Source organism: Dreissena polymorpha, chromosome 5, assembly GCF_020536995.1.
Source record: "Dreissena polymorpha isolate Duluth1 chromosome 5, UMN_Dpol_1.0, whole genome shotgun sequence".
Taxonomy (NCBI): domain Eukaryota; kingdom Metazoa; phylum Mollusca; class Bivalvia; order Myida; family Dreissenidae; genus Dreissena; species Dreissena polymorpha.
In genome coordinates, this window is record NC_068359.1 from 81,775,438 (window position 1) to 81,800,202 (window position 24,765).

Sequence of the window (24,765 nt, forward strand, 5' to 3'; positions counted from 1 at the left end):
CGGATTTTAATCATTGAAAGGTCCTTATATCTATCATAATATCCTTTGTTTACTCGCGTTCTGCGCTAAGAGGTGTTTGTCAAAGTTATTTCTGGCTGTTAAATATTCTGCTTTCAGCTGTAACCTGAGAGTTCTAATTTTCTTTGCAGTTTAGGTTCTTTCCCGTAGTATCTTTAACTGTTCACCAAATTGAATGGAGCTCTTCATTCTAGAACGGTTAATTCATTTTAAATCGTTCACTTGTCTGTAAATAGCTTACGAGTTTAATATTGAGCCATTCATTTCGCCAATAACATTGCAAAACAAAGATATTCTGATAAAAAGTCAAGATTGTTCGGTGTTTTCATGATTTTCTCAATTTGCGAAATAATGTTCAAACGAGCCGCTATATCATTGGCACTGTCTATAAAGACAGTCTATAAAGGCTAGACGAATGGCTTACTTTATGAGTATTAGAGGAAAGGGAACTAAAGTATGTATCAATATTGTTACGCCCCTATGGTTTGAGGTAAACTTTTTTTTATCACGCGGTGAACTGAAAACTTTCGAATAACTACTAATGTAGTGTTATACGCGTTTCATCTGTTTTGAAAATGACCATATTCATATTAACGTTCAAAACAATCATTTATTTAAACGAAGAATATAAATTGCAGTGTAAAAACACGTACAAGAAAAACATGTAAGAAGCTTCCAAGTAAATATATTTGGGTGGTATTTATACAGAATTCACATGTGACGCACAGCCCATCAGTTTCGCGTTCGTTCACAATTTATTCAAATAGTACAATAAAAGTGTTATAAAAACTTCCGAAATCAGTGTTACTTAACGTGTATCATGTTTATGAAACTGTATAATTACTATGAAACCGATGTGATAAATGACTTCGAGGTATTAACTTTGATTGTGATTAAAACTCGACTGACGCCTATTCTGACTTATTGTTTAAATCTTACGGTGACCAAAATTGGTCAGTGACCAAGATTTTTGTCAGTGACTAAGATTTTGGTCAATAATTGACCATAATTCTGGGCATCAGTGACCAAAAATGGCCGCTCACGTGATTGACCAAACAAATGACAAAAAAGAACGTTATTTTGGGCTTTATCGATGTTTCAGTATGTTTCGTATTACATTTCCCGTTTTAATTAAGGCTATGTTCTCAGTTAGAGCTTTAATTTGACATTTGGCGACCTGAATGTAATGCATTTTTTTCTTGTGATGTCGTAAGTTGGTGAAGTTCGCTGTTCATTTTGAATTGTAAGCGTCTACTACGCCAATATTGACCATTATTTCTTTCAACACTTTCACCAGTTTGTATCACACTTCAAAATCCCAAATACCCATGAGCAGAGTCGGTTAGGGTCCACTAGCTATAATCTATTCCAGTGGCGTATTATGTTAGTCCATATGCACTAGGCTCGGGTAGGCAACCCGGTGTAACATGTCAATGCGGAAGTTTGGGCAAACCAAAGGCGTATTTGATAGATCGGTTTTGAACATTGTCTGGACGACAATGAATAATTATTCTAAGCCGCAATTGTCCGTAACGGTTATGACACATGCGTTATAACTTTTTAAACGGTTTGAAGCACAAGTATTTTATGCGGAACACCTAACTAATGACGCTACTGAGCTCTCTTTCCGCTCCTTTGCTTGAAAGCGATTGTTACGTTTTGTGGTTATATTAAATAAGCCAATTGAAACTGCAATCACAACGAGGTCGATGGGTGTCGGCTGCTTCCGTGAGTCGAATAAGGATGATGATGATGTTGTTAGAGGGTGATAGAGGTGTTTGTGATAATGATGTAAATGGTGCATTTACAGAGTATATCAGGATGTTTTATCTTCCTTTTATTGAAAACATACTTTAAAATGTTTATAACAAAGAAAACACAATTACTGAGTAAAGTAGCTATTTATTAATTAATTATGAATTAATAACTCAAACAAACATAATAAATTGTTAGTTGTTAAATGAAAATGAACGTGTTTTTTTACCTTAAGCATCAGAAAGTGTGCGTCTGGTAGGGGGTCCATCGTCAAATGAAGGCCGGGTCGAAATATTGATGCAGGGGATCTGGGGTACCGTGTGCGATGATAATTTTGACGATAAAAGCGCAGCTGTTATCTGCAACATGCTCAACATGACAGGGTGAGACAAGCAGTGGTAGTTCATAATTATTAGTTGATGTGTAGTCCAAAAGCTTGTTTAAGTAGTCGTCGATACAGCTTTTTGAGTTGAAATCAATGAAAAAAATCTGAGTCTATTTTCATATGGCTTCTTTAAAGTATTCATAAAGGTATGCACGTTTCGTTTGGATGTTGAAGAATTAAGACAATTTTATAATAAAAAAAATCTCGTCTGCCGAATTCTGCACAATAAAGTATAGAGATATAGACATTAAATATGTTATTTTGTCATTACAAAATATTCATATTACCTTTAGATTTGGTGAATGAAAAACTCACAGTAATTGGCTTTACCACTGTCATCTTTCAAATTTCGCGGAATCAAGTACCGGTCGAATGTCGCTACTGAAGTTGATATGTTTGAAATAAAGTGTGTTTCTGACAACAGGGTTTTCTAATGATTTGTTTGCCAGTTAATTCATACCATATTTTGAATTTGATTTAGATAAAAACTAATCTAACTTGAAATAGCAGGTGCTACACTGTATTCAATGTTTGATCATTCTGTTATTCCTCACTGGCATTTAGATAAAGAAAAGTTTTAGAATTATCATTTATTTAAATAAACTTGATGTTGAGTAATATCATGTTTAAAAATCTAAATTGAACAGTATGCAATTAAATTTTGGATATAAAAGAGTTAAAAAGAAATAAAACAACAGATCGATTTACCAATCCACCCGAAGTTTTCGGATGTGTGTTAGCATTATGCAACCGATTTAAACCTAGATCGTACCTTACGAAACTTTGATTATACATTCACTATTGAATTACATTTGAATTAAAATTATCAAGTGTTAAATACGAATCCTGTGTTAGCATTCTGATTTGCTAATTATTTGATTCTGTGATTTCACTTGTAACCTTAAATTTGTCTATTAGATCCGGAGACCAGTCTAGACCGTTTTTTAGATCCAGCGGCTACTATGGCCCTGGTACCGGCAGAATTTGGCTGGATAACGTGCAATGCAATGGCAACGAGAGACATATCGACGACTGTCAACACAACTCTTGGGGATTCAACGACTGTACTCATTCCGAAGATGTGGGAGTCGTGTGCGTTCCGGGTAGGTTAATGTCAAGTTGTATATAATGACCATTGCTTGGTTTTCCCTTGATAGGTATGGTGTTGTTATGAGCACATGAATAAATGTTATCATGTTCGGTGTATTGTCTTTATTTTTTATCTTACGTTAACGAGTGCTTAACGGGCATAGCGACAACTGAGGCGGTATTATAATTTAAAACTAATGATACATTTCAATAAGTATATATTAAATGTGTGTTTAGAATAAGGCTTCCTTAGTAAAAGTGCGTAGGTTAATATATGTTATTATAGTCATAAAGAGCTTTCACAGAGACTCTATTCGTTGATATTGGACAATAATTTGAAATGCAATGTTATTGCAGTACCGTTATCCGCATGAGCACTATAAATAACAATACTGAATTTTGTAAAACTGTCATTGAAATGAGTGACATTTCAACCACTCTGGAAGGCGTGAGTAGACAAAAAGCGTGTCCGGACTGTGACTTAATAAGTTATCTTAAAATACCGTACCCGTTTACTATGAGAAGTTTGTACATTTTAGCTCAAAGGCCAAGATCGTACTTTGAAATCAAAGGTCAAATGAAATAAGTTTTTGCAGTCTATACTTTTTTTCAATCATAATGTTATTTGAAAACAAAATTACCACACAATTTCACCTTGTGAAGAAAGTGTGTTGCGTGGAAGACTAATGAATCTGACTCAAAGGACTAGGTCACAATTAGAGGACAAATTTTTCGTCATATTGTAAGTAAATTAAGTAATTACTTTCTTACAGTGAAATTATATATGTAACACTATATTTACATAAGAACATATTAGACGGTTACACCATCTCATTTAACCATTTAAGTCACTTAAATATCAAGATATTCAAAGTCATTAAAAAATAGCATTAAAAACAATGTTTCAATACAGTAATTTGTATAAATTACGGATTTAAACAATTATAAAATCGTGCGTGTGAATTTTTATTAAATTACATTTAGTACATTAAAAAGACTTTAATGTGTTGTTCATATTTAAGAAGTATATTGTCCCTTTTTATAAATACTTTGATAATAAATGCAGCTTATTGTCTAAAAAAATTTCATTGTTTATTTAAGTTTTTTAATCGATTCAAGATATATGTAGATAACCAAGTATCATTTATCTCGAGCTCGCTCTCTTCGATCCGTAATACGAAGTTCGTCCTTTGAGATCGCCCAATCACGGTCGTTTATCACGGGCGTCATCTCTTTTTTGCGATGCATTAAAAAATAAGCTAATGCTTTTTGCGATTTGGCGCTAACGACCGGGGGGTACCGTTTTACTAAGCTACTTACGCAATTCGTAGACTTACGCACATATTTTAAATTCAGTCTAGTTCCTTCAAATTCTTGCTACATTAAAATTTGGTATGTTTGAAATGAAATTCATAATATAATGTTACATTCTAAGTAAAAATTAGTTTGCCTCAATCTGATATAAATGAAATTAAATTATTTTAAATATGTGCGTAAGTCTAAGACTTGCGTAAGTTGCTTCGTAAAACGGTACCCTCTGATGTTTTGAAATTTCACTCTAAATACTTCAGGGTGATTAGGTTTTATATATTTTTTCCAATATTAAAAAAATCTGGCAATGTAGTGCGATTCAGCGAAGCTTTATTCATCCAAAAATGTACTTAAACGTACAACCACAACCCATTTGGAAAATTTGAGACCCGTTGCGACATGGTTGAGTTTTTTTTAAAGCAAATCAATGTATTGTGCCAGTGTGACGATCAAAATTCCACCCGATTAATTCGCGAACGACATCAAATGATTGCGTTCAACAAACACTAGTTGCTAAATGCATAGGCACATTGACATCTTGCAGATCTATTAGATAATTTTGTATTTTCCCAAAAGAGATTTAGCCAATGCAAAGGAGCAGGATCTAATCACATGAGGTGGCGCCAATGCACGACTTATGAATTATCTATGATTTTCATTTGATAGATAATGTTCCCTTTTCATATTTATGTTTATTTTCCAACGTAAATTCTTAAACCCAAATCTATACAGAACAAAGTCTATATAAAACAAGATGTAAATATATGAATATATGAAACCAAGTCAATTAAGAAATCAATAACCTGAAAAAACATAGTGCACGATACAAATCCAAATATGTAATATTCAATAAATCCAATAGCTAAATTCTCAACATTCTCAAAATACGTTCTCTGCAACAAATGTATTACTGAAAAAATCAAAATTCACGATGTCATCAAAAGATATTACTTCTTCTTGAAACGATGAATTTTATCCCCTATTGCAGTTGCTTAATTTACTAAAAGGCAAAGGTCAAAGAATCTTAAATAGGCTTACCTATGTCATTCATTCCTACTAGTATCTGCAAAAATAGGAAAGCTTCGGCTTTTATCGTTGCCTTTTTTGTTTATTATACATAATCTTCTTTCCAGTTTTGTATTATATTCAATAACAGAAATCTTAAAAATCTCTTTGCAACACATTTTTCTTCATAAATATGTAGACTTTACTTGTTTGATTACATTTCATTATGATCGAGTTTAGAAAAAAGATAGAACACTTAACCTGGAATACGAAACAAAAATGTATGGTCGGCATCGTAAAAAATAAAATAGCGAAATTAGTGCATTGGTACCACCTCCTGTCATTAGCACCACCTCCTTTGCGTTTGCTCCATCTCTTTTCGAAAAAACACCAAATTATCTAATATATCGACAAGAAGCCAATGTTTTTGTGCATCGGAAAAATTATACATGTTCGAAGCAATGGTTTGATGTTGTAAGTGATACGGACTCATAGATAAAAAAATCGAAAGCAGTTTCACAAAGCATTTTACGTTTGCATTAGTAGTATTAGGACAATTGTCATGTGTTTGTAAATGTATAGTACATGAATATAACCAAAGGCTATTCGAGTTTACTAAATATTAAGGGCATATTCACAAATCACTGAAAAGGAAACACAAATGCGCGTACATAAGAACCGACAACTGCCTTTCCCCAATGACTAAGCTACCGCAAAAGGCTTTGATTTTACTGAACATCGTCGTCGAGAATAAACAACCCTGTTTTAGCCAAATAGTTACAGTCGAAGAAGTGTACATGAGGATACGTTCGTGCAGAAGCATGTTCATAATTATAAAGCCAAATCGAAGTCTTAGTGAGAACGCTTTTATTGTTTTAAAATACAATATTAAGGCCCTCGCATGATTAATTTGCTCGGAACCTTTTTTGCTCATCTGATAGGATAGTTTTGTTTATTAGGTAGTTCGATATCCGTCTTTTTCAACACGCCGTTGAAAGTAAATACACGTATTAATAGGCTTATTCCTCAAAGTACGATGGTTTTATCTTGTCAGTTTGAAGGTTGAAAAAAAGAGTGTATTATGGCTTATCTCCGGTAAGATGGAATCATGCTTGTGCCAAACCTTATTTGGAACAATTGATGTCATGCGGCGATGGTCTGGGGTGTTGAAGGCATTATAAGGAATAGTGTCTATACAAATTTGCCGATTCCGATTTGATTTCTTGTACCACTATAACAATCTCATACAGACTTATGTTTCTTGTGAGTACAAATTTGATTCGTATAAGGGGTCACTTCTTGCTTTCGCGTAGAACTTTGTAGATTTAAGCAAGTAGTTTCTTGACAGTTTTACAGTGTCTAAAATTATGTTTGACATATTGCTTGAAAAAGGAGTTTTAGTCATCGTATATTGTCCCGTTTTTGCGAAAATCACACAATGTATTTACGAAGGTTTTGCTTTGCACAAATGATTTTATTCGTTTCCGAAATTGCTTCGGATTGTTACATTTAAAGGTCCATATTTCTATCATAATCTCCTTTGTATACTCGCGTTCTTCGCTAAGAAAAGTTTGTCAAAGTTATATCTGGCTGTTATTTATTCTTTTTTCATCTGTAACCTGAGAGTTGTAATTGTCTTTGCAGTTGAGGTATTTTTCTTTAGTATCCTTAACTGTTCATTAGATTGAATGGAGCTCTTCATTCTGGAACGGGTAATTCATTGTAAAACGTTTATTTGTCTCTTAATAGCTAGCGACTTTTAATATTGAGCCATTCAATTCGCCGATAACATTGCAAAACAAAGATCTTATAAAAAGTAAAGATTAATCGGTGTTTTCATGATTTTCGTAATTTGCGAAATAATGTTCAAAAGAGCCGTCATATCATCGGCACTTTCTTTAAAGACAGACTATAAAGGCTAGACGAAGGGCTAACTTTATGCGTATTAGAGGAAAGGGAACTAAAGTATGTATCAATATTGTTACGCCCCTATGTATTGAGGTAAACTTTTTTCATCACGCGTTGTACTGAAAACTTTCGAATAACTATTAATGTACTGTTATACTCGTTTCATCTGTTTTGAAAAATGACCATATTCAAATAAACGTCGTACAAAACAATCACTTATTCAAACGAAGAATATTAATTGCAGTGTAAAAACACGTACAAAAAAACACAATGAAAGATGCTTGTAATCGCCAGCTTCCCCGTAAATATATTTGGGTGGTATTTATAGAGTATTCACATGGCCAGTCAGTTTCGTGTAAGTTGACAATTTATGTAATAATACAATAAAAGTGTTATAAAAACTTCCGAAATAAGTGTAACTTAACGTGTACAATGTTTATGAAACTGGATAATTACTATGAAACCAATGTGATAAATGACTTCGATGTATTAACTTTGATAGAGACTAAAACTCGACTGACTCCTATTCTGATTTATTATTTAAATCTTAAAGTGACCAAATTGGTCAGTGACCATGATTGTTGTCAGTTACCAAGATTTTGGTCATTAATTGACCATAATTCTGGGCACCAGTGACCAAAATTGGTCGGTCACGTGACTGATAAAACAAATAACCAAAAATAATGACCAAAAGTTGGTCGATACAGGAGTTCATTTATCAAACGTCATTACAATAAGACAAAATGCCGCCCTATTTAGAGAAAATGATGAAATTACAAAATGGATCTACTTAGATGTGATACATCTTACTTCAACAACAAAGTTTGACTCCCAAAGTCACTTTCACGAAAAGAAATTTCCAAGAAATTAATGAAACAAATAGCTGCAAAAATTGCAAGGTGCAACTTTAAGTAAATAGGTAAGCCGGCAGAAATTATAAAATACTAAAATGCACCACAAAGAAAAGAAATTCCAAAACATGAATGGGTTATGTCTAGCTTAAAGTTCTGGTGATGTTTAGATTATAAAGATTCAGTTGTAAAAATGTGTCAGTTGATCTATATATAGTCACATAATGTCACCAGTATGAACAACTTTACAGTCCAAAAAAGGGTGATTCTGTCACACCTGGGGTGAATCAATATACGCACGTAAGGCATAGTTTTATGGCACGCGCGAATGCATCCCAAGTAATCCGTTGAACGTGTGATTGACTTAATAAGGAGTTGACACCCGAAGACGATTTGGGGGGCATTTCCATGAATGTCTGACCTGTTCTAGCCAAACTACGAGTAACCGTCAAACCTTAACACGTATTGGGCACACAACTGAGTTAGGAATATCATATCCCCATCAACCGCTGTTATCAATCTAACACAACGAAGTCGTTGGTTTTTTCCAACACATACATTAGAATACCCAGACGGTTGGTCTCAGTGTTTCCCGAAAATTGCAGTTTTAGCCGGGGATACCTGTTAGCGTTAACCTTAAGATTAGCTCCTTGTGGTAGTTAAAAAACAACTCTTGTGTTCACCTCTATAAGTCACCTCTCTTCATGAGATTCACAACTTTCAATTTACACATCGAGATAAATATGTGTTTTTGCCCGTTGCATCTGTTTCGTGAAAAATATTTTTCTCACTTGCTTCATTTAAACATTGTTTCGCAGACCTGGTTTCCCAGTTAATGTTCTTCGTACGGTGATTGCTCCTTCCATCGTTACGTTGTCTTTGGTGTTTTAGCCAAAAGCGTGAATGAGACATGTCCATCACTGCAAGATATCGCAAACAAAACCCGTGTCCATAGATCAATAATCACATCGACACTTTAGGGTCAAAGTTAAAAAATGGACATAAATTACCTTATACCGAGAATACTTTCTTCATTCATCAGACGGTCTTACAAAAGCATTTTACAAAAATACTTGACTTGTTCATTTGTGTTTTGCGAACTTCTCATAATTTAAGACCCCGTATATATAATGAGATTTCGTTCATGCTGGCTATGTTTGAGTTTCAATATGTTTATGGGTGAGTACCTTGTTCTTTAAACTAAAGGTCATTTTATACATTTATTAGTACATTTTTTTCTTGGATAAAGTTTTAAATATTAAAAAAAAAATTCTTTTCAGCTCCATGTATCTGCAGAGAGGAAGGAAGGGCGTAGTGAAGCATTGTGCTTGTTTTGTGTATACGCTTCACAGTTATTCTTTTTTAAACCGCATGCAATATAGACTGGTTTACGTATGTTACAAGTTAAGTCGGCGCACAACATACAATAAAAATCATTAGTTTCGGTATTCAAATCCGTCAAGCGGATCGACGTTCTCGCCACATACACAGTACACCGAGCCTTGACGCGTTCAAGATTGGTGTTGGCAATCAAAAACAAATTGATAAGTTAATTAAAGTTTATATTCTTGTTTGACTAACAAATTTAAGTATAATATTGCTCAAACATATCCCCTATAACACTCGTTGTCTATTTTCTAAAGGTGCTACAACTAATCAAACTGACCTTCAGTATCGATTGCGTAACGGCATGCGGAGCAATGAAGGTCGACTGGAGGTCAACTACGGCGGCGTTTGGGGAACAGTTTGCGATGACAAGTTCGATAACAACGCTGCAAAAATCGTCTGTAAAAAACTCGGTTTCGCTAAGTAAGTTGTTAGATAATTTTGTAAAAAGTCTCCAACTTGTCTCAAAGAATCAAGCAGATGATTATGGAATCTTATTGTCTGTTGTTTGATGAATATGGTGAGACGGAAACAGGGCTCTTGGTAAACAAAACTTTTCACATGTCAGGTGAAAATATATTGTTTGTTGCATATTGTAAAATCCAAAACCGGCCACCAAGGCATAATCCATTCAAAGCACCGAACGTTGTGTTATCGTTAGAATTAAATTAAGTGTCTGTCATAGAATATTTTATTTGATTGCACAGTGTAACAGCCCTAGTCGCTCCACAGGGCAAATACGGTCCCGGAAGCGGACGGATATGGTTGGATGATGTTACGTGCTTTGGAAACGAGCGTTCCATCGCTGAGTGTCATCACAACGACTTCGGAGTCAATAACTGCAACCATTGGGAGGACGTTGGGGTAATCTGCAATACAGGTAGGCGGGCATTTAGGCTTATACTCCGCAACCAACTCCTGGCTTTCAACAAATCCCTATACTCCATTATATTGCTTTATTTTGTAAACAAATCAAGTACTGAACTCTTCTGTATTTCCTTTAACAGAATATTTGTATGCTCACTGAAAGAGAGTATTAAATCGTTACCGCTCTGTCAGTAGTTTTATTTTTATTTTTGATATATTTAAGTTTGAATTATTGAATGATTGAATAACTCTGCATAATTTTATCAATCATACTTGATCTGTGCCTGTGTGACTGTCTATTCGGTACTCGTTCTTGCCCAAAGTGTAATGTACTGATCCAAAATCGACGGATTTTATTTTATACATCCCGGTGGGGCGGGCATGCATATACTGTAGATGTTCCAGTGCAATTATGTTTCAGTGATTTATTGTCCGTCGATTCCAAATAGGGAATATTCGTTTGCAAGGAATGTTTCGTCTTCATACGAAATCTCAGGAACATGATACGGATTTGATGAATCTTTATATGAAGTACCCTTATAGAGAGATATTGTCAGGTCGTTCCCCTCCCATGGTTTTTGTAAACGAATCACACTTGATACTATACAAGGTATAAATTACCGGAGAAAATTGCACGGCCACATCACCTGATATGATTCGGACAGAGACTGTAATGTACTGGACCGAAAATCGATATCCAAGGCATAAAATTCATTTCCATCATTGTTTATAACTTCGAATTATACACACACTTTAAGTCGTAAACAACACTCACTGTGCATACTGTCATAGCAATACGCTTATTAAATGATCGAAAAATTACGACGGGGTAGCAATTTTTTTTAATTTACATGTAATGAAATATTAATAAAAAGGGCAAGAATGGCCGGGGGCCATATTGGTCTGGCGTCGCAACATAAGCCCTTAAGCTACAGCTATGCCTTCTAGATATGACATCTCGGTTTCGTGATTGCACTTCAAATACAATTATTGTCTTTTGATAACAAACGGAACAATGTCTAATGAGTGTTTTATATGTAGGAGCTAGAAATCGACAACAAATTATCTGAATTTGATACAAAATGAATGTAGTGTCGCATAGGTTAAATATGCGTATCTTTCAGAACGTTGTGCTTGAAGAAGTGCCTCTAAATTACACATATTAATTCTACATAGAAGGTATAGTTGTTGCACCAGATTTTGGGAACTAATGATCCTGTATTTCTCATTCAATGGAGGTTTACTGAAAGATTGCTGTAACATCCCTATTAACATGCATATATTATTAGGTTATGTCGCTGCAATGAGGCTTTAGGGAAGTACTGCCTAATTATTTCAAAATCAGACATGTTCTATATTAATTTCATTTATATGCTGGATCTCAGGAAAATACAAGAGATACGTGAAAACCATGTAGAGCTGCCCCCCCCCCCCCGGCCTTGCAGCGTGGACATCCCTGTTGCATTTCACTTTGATCCCTTGATTTGAAACTCATGACGGGTCATCCATAGTCAAGACGTACCAGCATACTCATTTATATGATGATAAGCAGTATCTTATTATTTTTAAGTAAATCTTATTGTAAACGTTAATGTGGCATTTACATTTGGTCTTTTATATTAACTTTCGGCAAAATTATTCTTTATATTCTAGCTTTGACCTGCTTACCTAAAAATCGAAAGGCGTCTTGTCCGTTCCAGGTTATCATCATATTTAGGTAAATGGTTGTGAGCCAAAACGTTTAATATATATCACTGAAAGGTATATGAAGTGACGGACTTAACGACTGAACAAAGTGTTATTGCCCTGCTCCTTCGAATGTGGTCAAATGATTCGAATTCGAATAAACGTGTGGTATTATAATTTGGTGAACATGTGCATATTGTCAGGGCGTTTCGCTTCAATGTTTTTTTTGTTACAGATATTTGTTGCGATATAAAGTAACCTTTAAGGAAGTTAATATGCCCTTTTGAATGCTCCTTATTGAAATGCTCCGATTGTTTTATGTATATTTTGCCATTTCAAAATAACATGACTTTTAATTACCATTTAAAATCTCTAAGACTCATAAGCCAATTTTTTTAATAACAATTTAATCCGTGTAGTAACACAAGCGATTTTTCTGCATGATAAGGTCTATCGATCTTTCTTTGTAGTTTAAGCCCTTTATTACGGAATCCGGATAGTGCCATCTATAATCTCGCCCATCTTTCATCAAGGGCGACACACGACACACGAAGCGATGCACGATATTTTGCGCAACACACGAAGTGACACACGATATTTTGCGCGATGCACGAAGCGACGCGCGAGAATGTACCACGAAATATTGCCCTTGTGAAGGTTACTCTAAAGGCGATATGTCGTGGTAAATATCGCGTGTCGCTTTGTGTATAGCGCAAGATATCGTGTGTCGCTTTGTGTATCGCGCAAAATATCGTGTGTCGTTTTGAGTATTGCGCAAAATATCGTATCTCGCGTTCAAAGGGCGACACACGAAACACGAAGCGACACACGATATTTTGCGCGACGCACGAAGTGATACACAATATTTTATTATTATTATTTTATTTATTATTATGTACAATCAACACATCCTTTGACAAAACGCATTATCGGCGATGCTTGTTCAGTTTCATTGGTATTCTTGTGAGACTTTTCCACATCCGCCATTCATCATCATTGATTTGTTTGCGTGTTGCGTCGACTATGATAACAACAAAAGTAAAATACACACAAAATAAATTTAGTTTCAATTTGAGGGAGTGCCTTTTCCCCTAACAACTATGTGAAAAGCTTCAGATTCCATGGAACCGAGAGTTTAACAAACAAGTTGACCTTGTGTGCGTTTTAAAAACATATGATTTGATTACCATGTACGGGCTTCCAACCGCTAAGTGGCAAATTATGTTGTTGTTCATTCGGTGTAATCCCGTATTCATGTCTTACTTCTTATATCTCTTTCATTGATCAATCATCCTACTTTTGATTGAATGTTATGTAAAGAACGTCTATATCTGCATATTTCAGACTGTGGGGAGTGGTATAGCAGTTTCAGTTCGTTAATTTATCAGACAATAGTCTACAAATATTCACCAACTTTCGGTTATGTGGCTGAAATGACATGCAAACCGGGATACGTTGTCGTCAACAAAACCAGTACGCGATTTGAATCAGCTGTTTGTACAGAGAACGGTACATGGAGTTTACCTGCATATTCAGCCTGTGTTCCAGATGGTAATAATAATGATGGACTAAATAATACCAACCGTAGTCATCACAATAATTTAACAATGGTTTCATTAGTAATGCCGATGAGATTGCATTAAAATAATTTTATCAAAGAAAGAGTTTTGTGTTTATGCCTTAAATAACACAGTAAGTTGCTTATTGATTGACCTGTCAAATAAAAAATGTTCATACATTGATGAATGGATATTTGCCACAATAATGTTTATTGAGAGCATCGAGTATTAAATCCTTACGACAATCTTACATTCTAATACCTCAACTGTAATCGTCAACACGACGGCAGCGTGTTCTTGTTCAGCGGGACAATTATGGTGGTAGATAAAACAACTACATGCATGATTAATGGGCAACGAATTGAACCAGAGCCCAAACGTTTTGCATGTAAACGATGGATTACAAATTATTCTTAAGGTTTTAAAAAAGTCTTTACAATTTTTAGATATCATTATTATGTTGAGTTTTAATACTGTTTGTGCGAGCATTGAAGTGTTTCATGTTTAATAGATTTTAGACAATGAACTCGAAGCATGAAATAGTATCCATGGTCCAGGCATCTTACTTTGCAACAACATAAAAATGTGCCTTGGATGCATAAATTCGCTTTATTAGACATGTTAAAGTTGAACTTTTTTGTGTTTACTATCAATGTTCTTTTGTTTCGTACATCGTTGTGTTTAAATTTGTTGTTTTATTTTGTAAAACAATGCCATTAGCTTAAGAATTATATAATTGTCAACGTATTTACAAGAAAAATGCAAGAAGTGACTTCCAGCATGTTTGTATTTAGAGCAAAAGAATGTTAAAAACTGTTCAGTCAACGTGGATACGAAACACAGAACTTGGAATGAAACCCAACCTGGAACGATCGCTGAAGAAAAGTGTCCAATTGGTAAAACAATGTATTCTTCCCTCACCTTTCTTCCTATATATACTAGTATTGATATTAAATGTTTACTACAATGTGCGACCATAGCACCCAAACAAATTAACCGTTTGATTCTCCGTATCGTGATGGCAATATGTGCCGTGCTATACTTGTATTTACAATACAGGGTTGAAAGAATTATAAAGCACTTAAACACATGATGATTGCTAAAACAAAATGCATTTTTGCAATATATCCAAAATAAATTTACATATAATTTGCGTCTGAAGGATATTCCGGGATGGTAAGTCGGCAATGCAGCGAGGAAGGCAACTGGCTCAACCCTTTCTACAATTGCATATCCAAAATCGTTGCTGATTTAATAAAGGCGGTGAGTGAACAATTAATTGTATTAATATTAACGGTCTGTAACTGAACAATCCTAACAAAATTCATTGCCTTTAATGTATGCCCAAGATGTCGGACAAGAAGGCTTTGTATGCAATTGTTTTTTCATCACGCCTGTATACGTATTTTAAGTGTAATCTTCAACCACGTAACGGCTATAGTTTATGTTGTATTGGTTCTTTAAATTGTTATGAATGCTACTCTCCATTGCTGTATGTCAATGAAATGGACTTAAAAAAGTGTGCAAACACATAGTTTAACTTATCCGAACGTTTCCAAATATTTTAAGAAATTCTAGCGCTCTAGTAATTAACCATATGTGATAAATGCGCTTTTCCACGAGGATGTTTACTAATATAAAATTGTAATAGTGTATATGGCTTAAACCTGTCTGTTTTCTGAATCAATCGGTGGCTTGCGATTGATTCCCGACAAAGGCACGAATGCAAAATGTATAAATACCTAACACAATCCAAAATATGTAACTGTAATTGTTAGTATTGTCGGGTTTTTAGGTATGAAATGATATTACAAAGCATAGCAACTTCTTGGAAAATAAAGCCAACGACACACGCTTACATCGATTATTACTTCAATATTCATACCGTCTAGTTCCATCGATTTGTTAAAAGCATGTCATGTGTTATATTTTGTTATAGTTATTTTTATCCGATTGTTTGCATTCAAAACAAGGATACAAATATATAAAATATTACTTTTTAGAAGATTAAAATCAATATTGTGACTGAGATATCTTATTATGCAGCGGTTGGGGCGGCATTTCATATAAAACAAACTATTATTCACGTATAAGCAAATAAGACTATTGACATTATAAACATAATTGTTTAATTTTCTCAATATGTTATTCCGCAAAAATGAATATATTTTATGCAAAAACCATAATAAACTAGGCGGCAGTCCATCATGTTTGTGTGGTTTGGTTATGTTTTTATCAGCTTCAGAAAGGCGATGCGATTATTTTGTATCCACAAAGAATAAGATATGTATCCATTTTGCTACCAGTATGTCGGTACGGTCGTCCTCTCTGTAAATATGTTGTGTGAAAAAGCTATGTCTAACTGGCCTCTTAAGCAGTCTATGACAGCTTACAATCAGCAACATGATATGGTAATAAACATACTATTAGCATTTTTAAAGATTATTTACACATAGTTGAATTACTTTTGCCGTGATCATCAGTAACCCATTTTATAACACAATTATTGCTCGATGTAACATATTCATATTCGTGCGATTATTTTCGACGCATATAAAAACAAATATTATGTATGATGACAATTAAAACAAGGTCATACCGTCCTTAACGCCGTTACATTTGAACTGCGTTAAGCTCTTTGAACTTCGAAAGGATTAAATTTATCTGGGTACAAGTCGTGATGTTGTATAACGGCTTTACGTTTGGAAATAATGGATGTTTAAAAAAAATAATTTCACACCTTTTCTCGGATTACTAAATAATATAATTTAGTAATACTTCCGTTAGATATGCAGATTTTGTTTCTCAACTCTCTTAAGTTCATGTTTTTTCAATCCTGTACGGAAATATTTTACGTGATATTATTTAGAATAATGTTCCTGCATTTGATAAGAAAACGTGTTTCCGCTATTTAAATTACTTGTAACATATTGGTCAACCACTTCAGAAAATTGGATCAAGACCAAACTTAGTCCACATGTGTTTTAAGGAAATAAAGACAATAAATTCGAATTTATATCCTTCAAAATGGCCGCTATTTGTGTGTTTTCAGTCAGGCGTTTCCAATATTGGTTCAGAATATATCTTCCCCATGCATTAAATTTTATCTAAATGATTTACATACAAACGATATATACGAGTGTGTTTAAAAAAAGAAATGGATGTCTTGTTATAAGGTCAGGGTAATACTTTGAAGTCAAATGTCAAACTTTGCGACTTTTGTATTAAAATAGCTCTTATCCGACCTTTGACTTTGAAAAACATTTAATGCTTTCAAAATAGCTATAGCCGTGGAATTGATATTAACCTTTCGCAAACAATGTTGCACACGTAAGATTCTGATGACAGTCTATAAGACCAAGGTCATATTATGAGGTCTACTTCAAAACTCAACAAAACTTTGTTGTTAGAGTTGGGCATTTTCAAGCTCTATCTTCACCTTACAATATAGGATTTCAATATATCTCCCCTTTAGTGCAAAAAGGTACCAGGTGGCATTGAAAATAGGGGGCACATGGTACCTTTTTGCGCCAATGGGGCGATATAGTTTCTTACAATTGGTGGCATGTATGTGTCACGGTCTGTTGTGCCAAATAAAAACAATACTGATGGCTACGAGGTCAAAGTTCTAAATGGTGTTCAAAAATTTAAACAACACACTATTGTTTCGTTAAAGCTACCTTGATGCATTGCCTTATTTTGAAATGATGAGTGGAAACCTATTAACACAACATGTTCATATTAAAATGTTGTCGCGCTTAAGATATGTGTTAACCATACATTATTGACATATAGACATATTTTACATATACCACATGAATAAAATAATTGAATACTCAAAGAAATAAAATAATAGTACCGACGTCGCAATATATGATATTCGTCATCAGTAGTCGTCATCTGCAATCGTAAAAAAGTTAAGCAAAATGATGGCATAATTGTAATGTTGTTATATATATAATTATAATACTTTTTGTAATACATTTGCTGTAAAGATTAATGGCTGGGCAGACACATTATTAAATGATGTTATATTTTATAGAAACTTATTTTAATCCTTATCTTATCTGAACCGACAGAAAAGTCTATGGAATTTCCACCCGAAGATAGTTTTGCCCCGTTCGACTCAAAATTGTTTGACATTACTTAGAATGTCTTTGAGAACCCTGAAAATAGAATGCAATACTCGATAGTTCAATAGGTGGTTTTGTCTATCTCAAACATATCAACTTAAATTGAAGGACATCGGCCAACACAAACGTACATATGTGTAGGCACTTTCTATCATTCATACGTCTCTGGTTACTATGCTTTGCCAAATAAGCCCTATGCAACATAATTTATTGTGTTTTGTTTTTTGTCCCGTTGTTCCTTAACACGATATCTAATTTGCTTGTGTAAAATGATTCTCATAATAAATAACACCAGTGTTAGGAGCAACACGATCCTCCTCTTTGTCCGTTTACACCATAAGCATAAGCAGGAAATTAAACACCGATTATGTTTACATTTACTTTCTGACTCGTTATTCAGTGTATCATAATAGTAATTGAGGCCCACGTGTACACACCCATACAATTAAAACGCTGAACGTCAACAACCTATGTTAAGCCTTAATCATTTAGGAAGCACGTTTGACTTCAACAAGATTGTTCAAGCCAATGTTCAAAACCGGTCATGATGATGCCCTTACAGTTATTGCGAAACTGTGATAATTGTTACGTAATTGTCAACGACCAAGAAACATATAGTTTTTCATTATCGACTTGGCGATAAATAAAAATTGAAACACATGAACCGTTTTGTCTTATGTTTACAATTGCTGAAATGCGAAGCGTTAAGGAAAGAGTAAATTTTATGAGGCCATGCTGCATCGGTTTGATGGAAATCACTTATCAAAAAGACAATAGTGGTGATAGCTTATATTTATAGTTGTAGTTCAATATTTCTCTCATATTTCATCTAGATTGGATGAATATTTTTAGACCAACCACTCTCGTTAGTGTTTTCATCCTTAAAGGCCGTTTATAAATCTTCAAATCTTCATTAATATTTCATATAGGCAAAACGATATGATAATTAGTGGTGGTTATCTTGGATTTGGCGACAATCTTGGATGTTTGTGGTTGGGTGCAATGCTTATGGGTTTTTTTTTTGTCGTAATGTGCAACTAAGCCAAGAATGGTGATTTTCCCATTTTCACTAGCGAAAATAACGTTCTATATTCAAATACGCATGTGTTGTACGTTGTTTTTGTACAAGCACTTTCTTTACAATAAAAGGTGGAGAGTTTGAAAGTATCACCGTCTGCTGAGAAAATAACTGACAGTTTAGATCAGCTGGTAAATGTAACAAAACCTGAGAACGGATCATCTTATATCGGTGAACTTAACGCTGTTACTGACATGTTGGACACTATAACAAGCGTCAGTAACGTCGTTGGCGCTACGGATAAGCAAGCTGATGTAAGATATTAAACCTATTTGATCAATGCAGTTTATTTAATAACATACAATTTCAATAAAATGCCATCTTGTTAGAACTACCTTCCATCACATTTTTGTAGACCATTGCTATATGAATTAAACAATATAACTACATTAGACGTGAAAATAAATATTGATTAATAATATGTTTTTATTTATGTATTTATATTTATCTATATATATTCTATGTTTTTAGTCGTTCTTTTCCGCAACAAGTAACTTAATTGACACTAAAAATGCCGATTCATGGCAATCAGGAGGCGACCAGTATGGAAACTATGGCTCTCAAGAAGAATATCAAGCGGTAAGATGTGTTTTCTATAAGTTTGTTTCATTGTTTTATCATTAATTGACTTGTGTATATGTTATTTAACTTACATAATTCTGATGAAACAGTCTCCTGTATTTAAAAATAAGTATTCCGCTCTCATACAGAGAATAATAATAAAAACAGATTCAAAATGAGTGGCGAGTTGAGCTGACTTTTAAAAAAATGTATAGATATAATTTTATCCAATTAAAGGTCCAATTTAACACATATTTTGTCCATAATATTATAACATATTGTAGAGTTTGCAACGCTATAAACTTTCTCATTATGTCATAATCATCTGTTGAAAGTTCGCGTAACGCAACGTTTTGTGAATATTTGTTTAAATGACCGTTTAATGTGACGTCAGATATGAAATTGTATAACGCGCAGCCATAGAAGCAAAGGCTGTTCAATTGTCATATCAATTAACTAACCAATCCTTTTGCGTAGAAAGTATAATTTTATGTCCATTGCAGTTAAATATACATACACATTGTTAACATATAGTTCACATTGATCTCATCAAAATCAATAACGGTTTGATCTCTAATTTTTCTCACTTTAAATTTATTGACCCCCTCTTTGATTAGCAACCCTGAAGTATTGTTGTCAATGTTTCTATATTCTTTACTTTTATTTCTCAGACACCCAGAACTTCCTCTATAATTTAAGACGACAATTGGCTATACAGTGGCATCTGATCTGTATTCTACTTAATTACATTAATCCGTTTACACATCGCATTTTTTACAACCAGACGACTGTCATTTAACATGGCAAATCAATGCGAGAGGTCAATGGACCGTTGCAATGCGCTTTAGGGGTTAAAGTGCTTTATTCCAGTTATTGACATGGCTTCATTCAATAGCTTCAATCGGAAATTAATTTTAAAGACTCTCCGTAAAGAAGTTCTATATAATGCGCCTTCTTTTATGGTATTAAACACTTTGATTAAATACTATTTTTATGTCACAACATAGGTTGTTCCGTATAAACAATTAGTAGTTTCGTTACAAACATAATAAACTCTTCCCTAATTACTTTCCAGCCCCGATTGAACATACATTTCAATCTTAAAAGTCTGAAATATGGACTATTTAAAAAAAACAGTATCGATACTCCAAAATCATAGGTACCGAGCATTTGTCGCTTCTTAAATCTTGTATTTTGCTCTGAGTTGGTAATCTCTGACGTCACAGTGGAAGTCAGACATGAGAAATAAGACACCAACCGAAACGTTGAACCAGCGAAAGAAAGCCAAAAAAAATATAATTTCTCTTTAAAAAAAAAAAGACAATTTGAACCTAAGCTAAAGAAACTCAGCGTACAGATTATATAGTAGTGACAGACCTGTACGCTGAAGCCAACCACGTATCGAAAGTCAACCAGAGTCGTAACATACTTATGTCACGCTATAAATCAAAGACAGTTCATTTCTTAGATACATTTCTTCATATATTGGTGAATGAATATAAATTACTGCATCGGGGCATATTTTAAGGTTCAAATGTTTCAAATGCACCTTACAATAGATGAAAATAATTCTCATCAGCCTGAAATTCACAATTTTGACGCCATTGTCGCTTTGTCACGTGACGAGTTTTCATTTGGATACTTTCGGATCGACCTTGACATTTTTTCTGAAATTGTAAACATTCCTCTCGTTTACTGAAATCTATTATTTGTGATTAACAACTTACGTCTGGTGGATTAAAACACTGATTTCAAAGTGAATTTGGTAATTTTAAATAATTTTTACTTTGAGTTTGTATTTACACTACAATTTGTTTACAAAACAAGGAAGAATAATTTAAAGTACCGGGAAATGTAATTCTGACTTTGAAAACACTTAAGCAAATGGCATGTTACTTAAAATAGAAATAACGTCATATGACCGTGAAATCTCGGGAGATTCGCATTTCAATCAAATCTGTCGCATCGCTGCTTTCCTCCATGTATTAGAGCAGAAAAGATAAGTTTTAAATGTTAAAGATAGTATTTTGTGAAAGAATATATCAGTTTAATGTGAAAAATGACAATCCTTCCGATTGAGTGGCTGATTTGGGCCAAAAACTGCGTTAAAAAGCTGTTTTGGATCGGTCTTTGTTAACTGTCAACTTTTTAGCTGCGCTGATTATTGAACAAATCGTTCACTTAGTGATGCAAGCATGAAACTTGGCATACATTACCTTTAGGTACCCCTTTCTTCAAAAAGCACGTTAGCCACTTGAAAATTCAAAATGGCGGCATTTTTTCAAGATGGCCTCCAATACTCTGTTTTTAGCAAGAAGTACTAGTACGGTCAATATATGAAAAAATACCTTCAACCACCAAAAAATTGCTAAAAAGGGTATTTCAACTGATCCTAGTAGGGTAGACCGTCCTTTAACACATATCAAAAGTTTGCCATAATCGGACCTCCAGAAATTTTTTTTTTCAAGATGGCCGCCAAGCTGGCCGCCAATTACCTAATAATGATCATAACTATGTAACTATGCAATCAAATTTGATGAATGTGTTGTCTATACCTAAGTTTCAAGAGGCAATAGCTGCGCTGATTATTGAAAAAAATCGTTCACTTAGTGATGCAAGCATGAAACTTGGCATTCATTACCTTAAGGTACCCCTTACTTCAAAAAGCACGTTAGCCACTTGAAAATTCAAAATGGCGGCATTTTGTCAAGATGGCCGCCAATACTCTGTTTTTAGCAAGAAGTACTAGTACGGTCAATATATGAAAAAATACCTTCAACCACCAAACAATTGCTAAAAAGGGTATTTCAACTGATCCTAGTAGGGTAGAACGTCCTTTAACACATTTCAAAAGTTTGCCATAATCGGACCTCCAGAAAGTTGTTGTTTTTTTCAAGATGGCTGCCAAGCTGGCCGCCAATTACCTATTAATGATCATAGCTATGTAACTATAAAATCAAATTTGATGAATGTGTTGTCTATACCTAAGTTTCAAGGGGCAAAGAACACATAAAGATCATCAGACATTGTTTAAGTTTACAATAGTACACACAAATCCAACATGGCGTCCAAAATGGCCGCCAAGATGGCCACAAAAACTTATAAATGATCATGACTATGTAAATATCCACTCAAATTTGATTATTTTGGTGGCTATACATAGTTTTAAAGGGGCAAAATCACATTAAGGTAGCGCACCTCTAATGATTTCCCGCGATTTATTTTACGTTCATTGCCGATCTTCAATGATCGGTTATTTCCGAAAGATGCATTTTATTTTTGTCAAACTTCGAATTTGATATATGTTTACGTAATTCCTTTAGAATACATTATTTTCACAATAAATATTGACTTTGATCCAAATATCATCTGAAAAAATACGATTTCGCGATTTCTTCAAAGATCGACGAGCCTTTTTACCTGTTTACTTATAGATATCTTATTTAAGCTTCCAAAAAAGTGAAGTTGTCGTAGCCGAGTGGTTAAGGCGATAGATTAAAAATATTTTGGAATCTTCCCGCGCAGGTTCGAATCCTGCCGACATCGCATACTTTTTGCGACGCTTTGTATTTCTTTTCTAACGTAATTTGTTTAAATATAGCATATAAGCTATGTTTATTCTTAAATATGTTGAAAGTTTATGCACATCCTTTAATTTTTAAAATTTAAACAACGTTATGGCTAAATTGGGTGATTTACTGCTGAAAATACGAATGATGCATGTTGCATTTTTATTTTTATTTCAAAAAGAAAACGGTAAATCTGTCTATTTCTTGGTATTTTTGCTGTATATAGTGTTTCTAAAAAAACTACGTTTAAAATATAACTTAAATGATATTATTTTGAATTTTATGACACTTTGTTTTTAACCGACCCAATTTTTACTTGGCTGAAATCACTTACTTTTCATAGCGCTCTTCCATAGATAAAAATTTGTAAAAAATAAATGTCTGTAAAAGAATACTTATTTCATCTTGTTTATTCTTTAAACACCTTTAATGCATCTGTACACACCAACTGCATGCCCATGTTTGGAAATTTGAATGAATTATGGAACTTTTATATACCCCAGGGGTGAACTGGACAAAAGCCGAGCGTGGGGGTGGTTTTGAAAAAAATATGTATATTTTTTTTAAAGCATGGAAAGCCTACCTACAAATTTGCCTGTAGTTTAGTGAAATGATGCTGATTAAAAAAAATAAATAATTAGATTATATTTGGATATGTGCCCATTAGGGGTGCGCTACTTTACGATCATCATACATTGTTTAAGTTTATTATATTACTCACAAATCCAGCATGGCGTCCAAATTGGTCGCCAAGATGGCAACCAAAACATATTAATGATCATAACTATGTAACTATCCACTCAAATTTGATGAATTTGGTGTCTATACCTAGGTTTCAAGGGGCAAAGAACAAATAATGATCATCAGACAGTTTTTAAGTTTACAATAGTACACACAAATCCAACATGGCGTCTCTAAATATCCACTCAAATTTTATTATTTTGGTGGCTATACATTGGTTTCAAGGGGCAAAGAACACATTTAGATCATCAGACTTTTATTATATTAAACACAAATCCAAATGGCGTCCAAAATGGCCTCTAATATGGCCACCAGAATCTATTAATGATCATAACTTTGTAACTTTCCACTCACAATTGATGATTTTGGTGTCTATACCGAGGTTTCGAGGGGCAAAGAACACATAACGATTGTCAGATATAGTTTAAGTGCATTATGTTACACAGAAATCTCACATGGCGTAAAACGACCCAATACGAAGGACCACAAGTCTATTACTTTTGACGTGCTGCTTGTTATGTGAAACGCCATAGTTTGGACCTGCCGTGATTTTTGGATTTTGTCAAGAGGATCGATATTTTTCAGCTTCAGGCAACACTGAATTTTCAGGAAATGGTGCGTATCTTGCACCAGAATATACAGTACCCAGGGCTGCAATTGTCATTCAAATTCTTGCCTATGATTAATACGTGTACAATGGGGACTAAGCGTGCATTCTGTCAACATAAGCCTTAGTTTGCAACCTTGCCACAACCTTCACACCATTGTAACGTTTGACCAACCCTTGTATTGGAAGGCTGCCAAAATCATCACTGATGCGCCACAAAGTAGTTTAAAGTGTTGATTAAAATTTGGGATATTTC

The 24,765-nt window shown here is 34.2% G+C and overlaps 1 protein-coding gene across 1 annotated transcript in view; it reads left to right on the forward strand.

The window, feature by feature from the left end:
* LOC127881081 (deleted in malignant brain tumors 1 protein-like) overlaps positions 1-24,765 on the forward strand; it is a 77,525-nt gene that overhangs the window by 40,437 nt on the left and 12,323 nt on the right. The window contains 9 exon segments of the mRNA XM_052428706.1: positions 2,009-2,156; positions 3,077-3,261; positions 9,966-10,131; positions 10,416-10,588; positions 13,606-13,812; positions 14,615-14,716; positions 14,983-15,083; positions 19,103-19,285; positions 19,503-19,610. Of these exon segments, the coding sequence (XP_052284666.1) occupies positions 2,009-2,156; positions 3,077-3,261; positions 9,966-10,131; positions 10,416-10,588; positions 13,606-13,812; positions 14,615-14,716; positions 14,983-15,083; positions 19,103-19,285; positions 19,503-19,610 (1,373 nt within the window).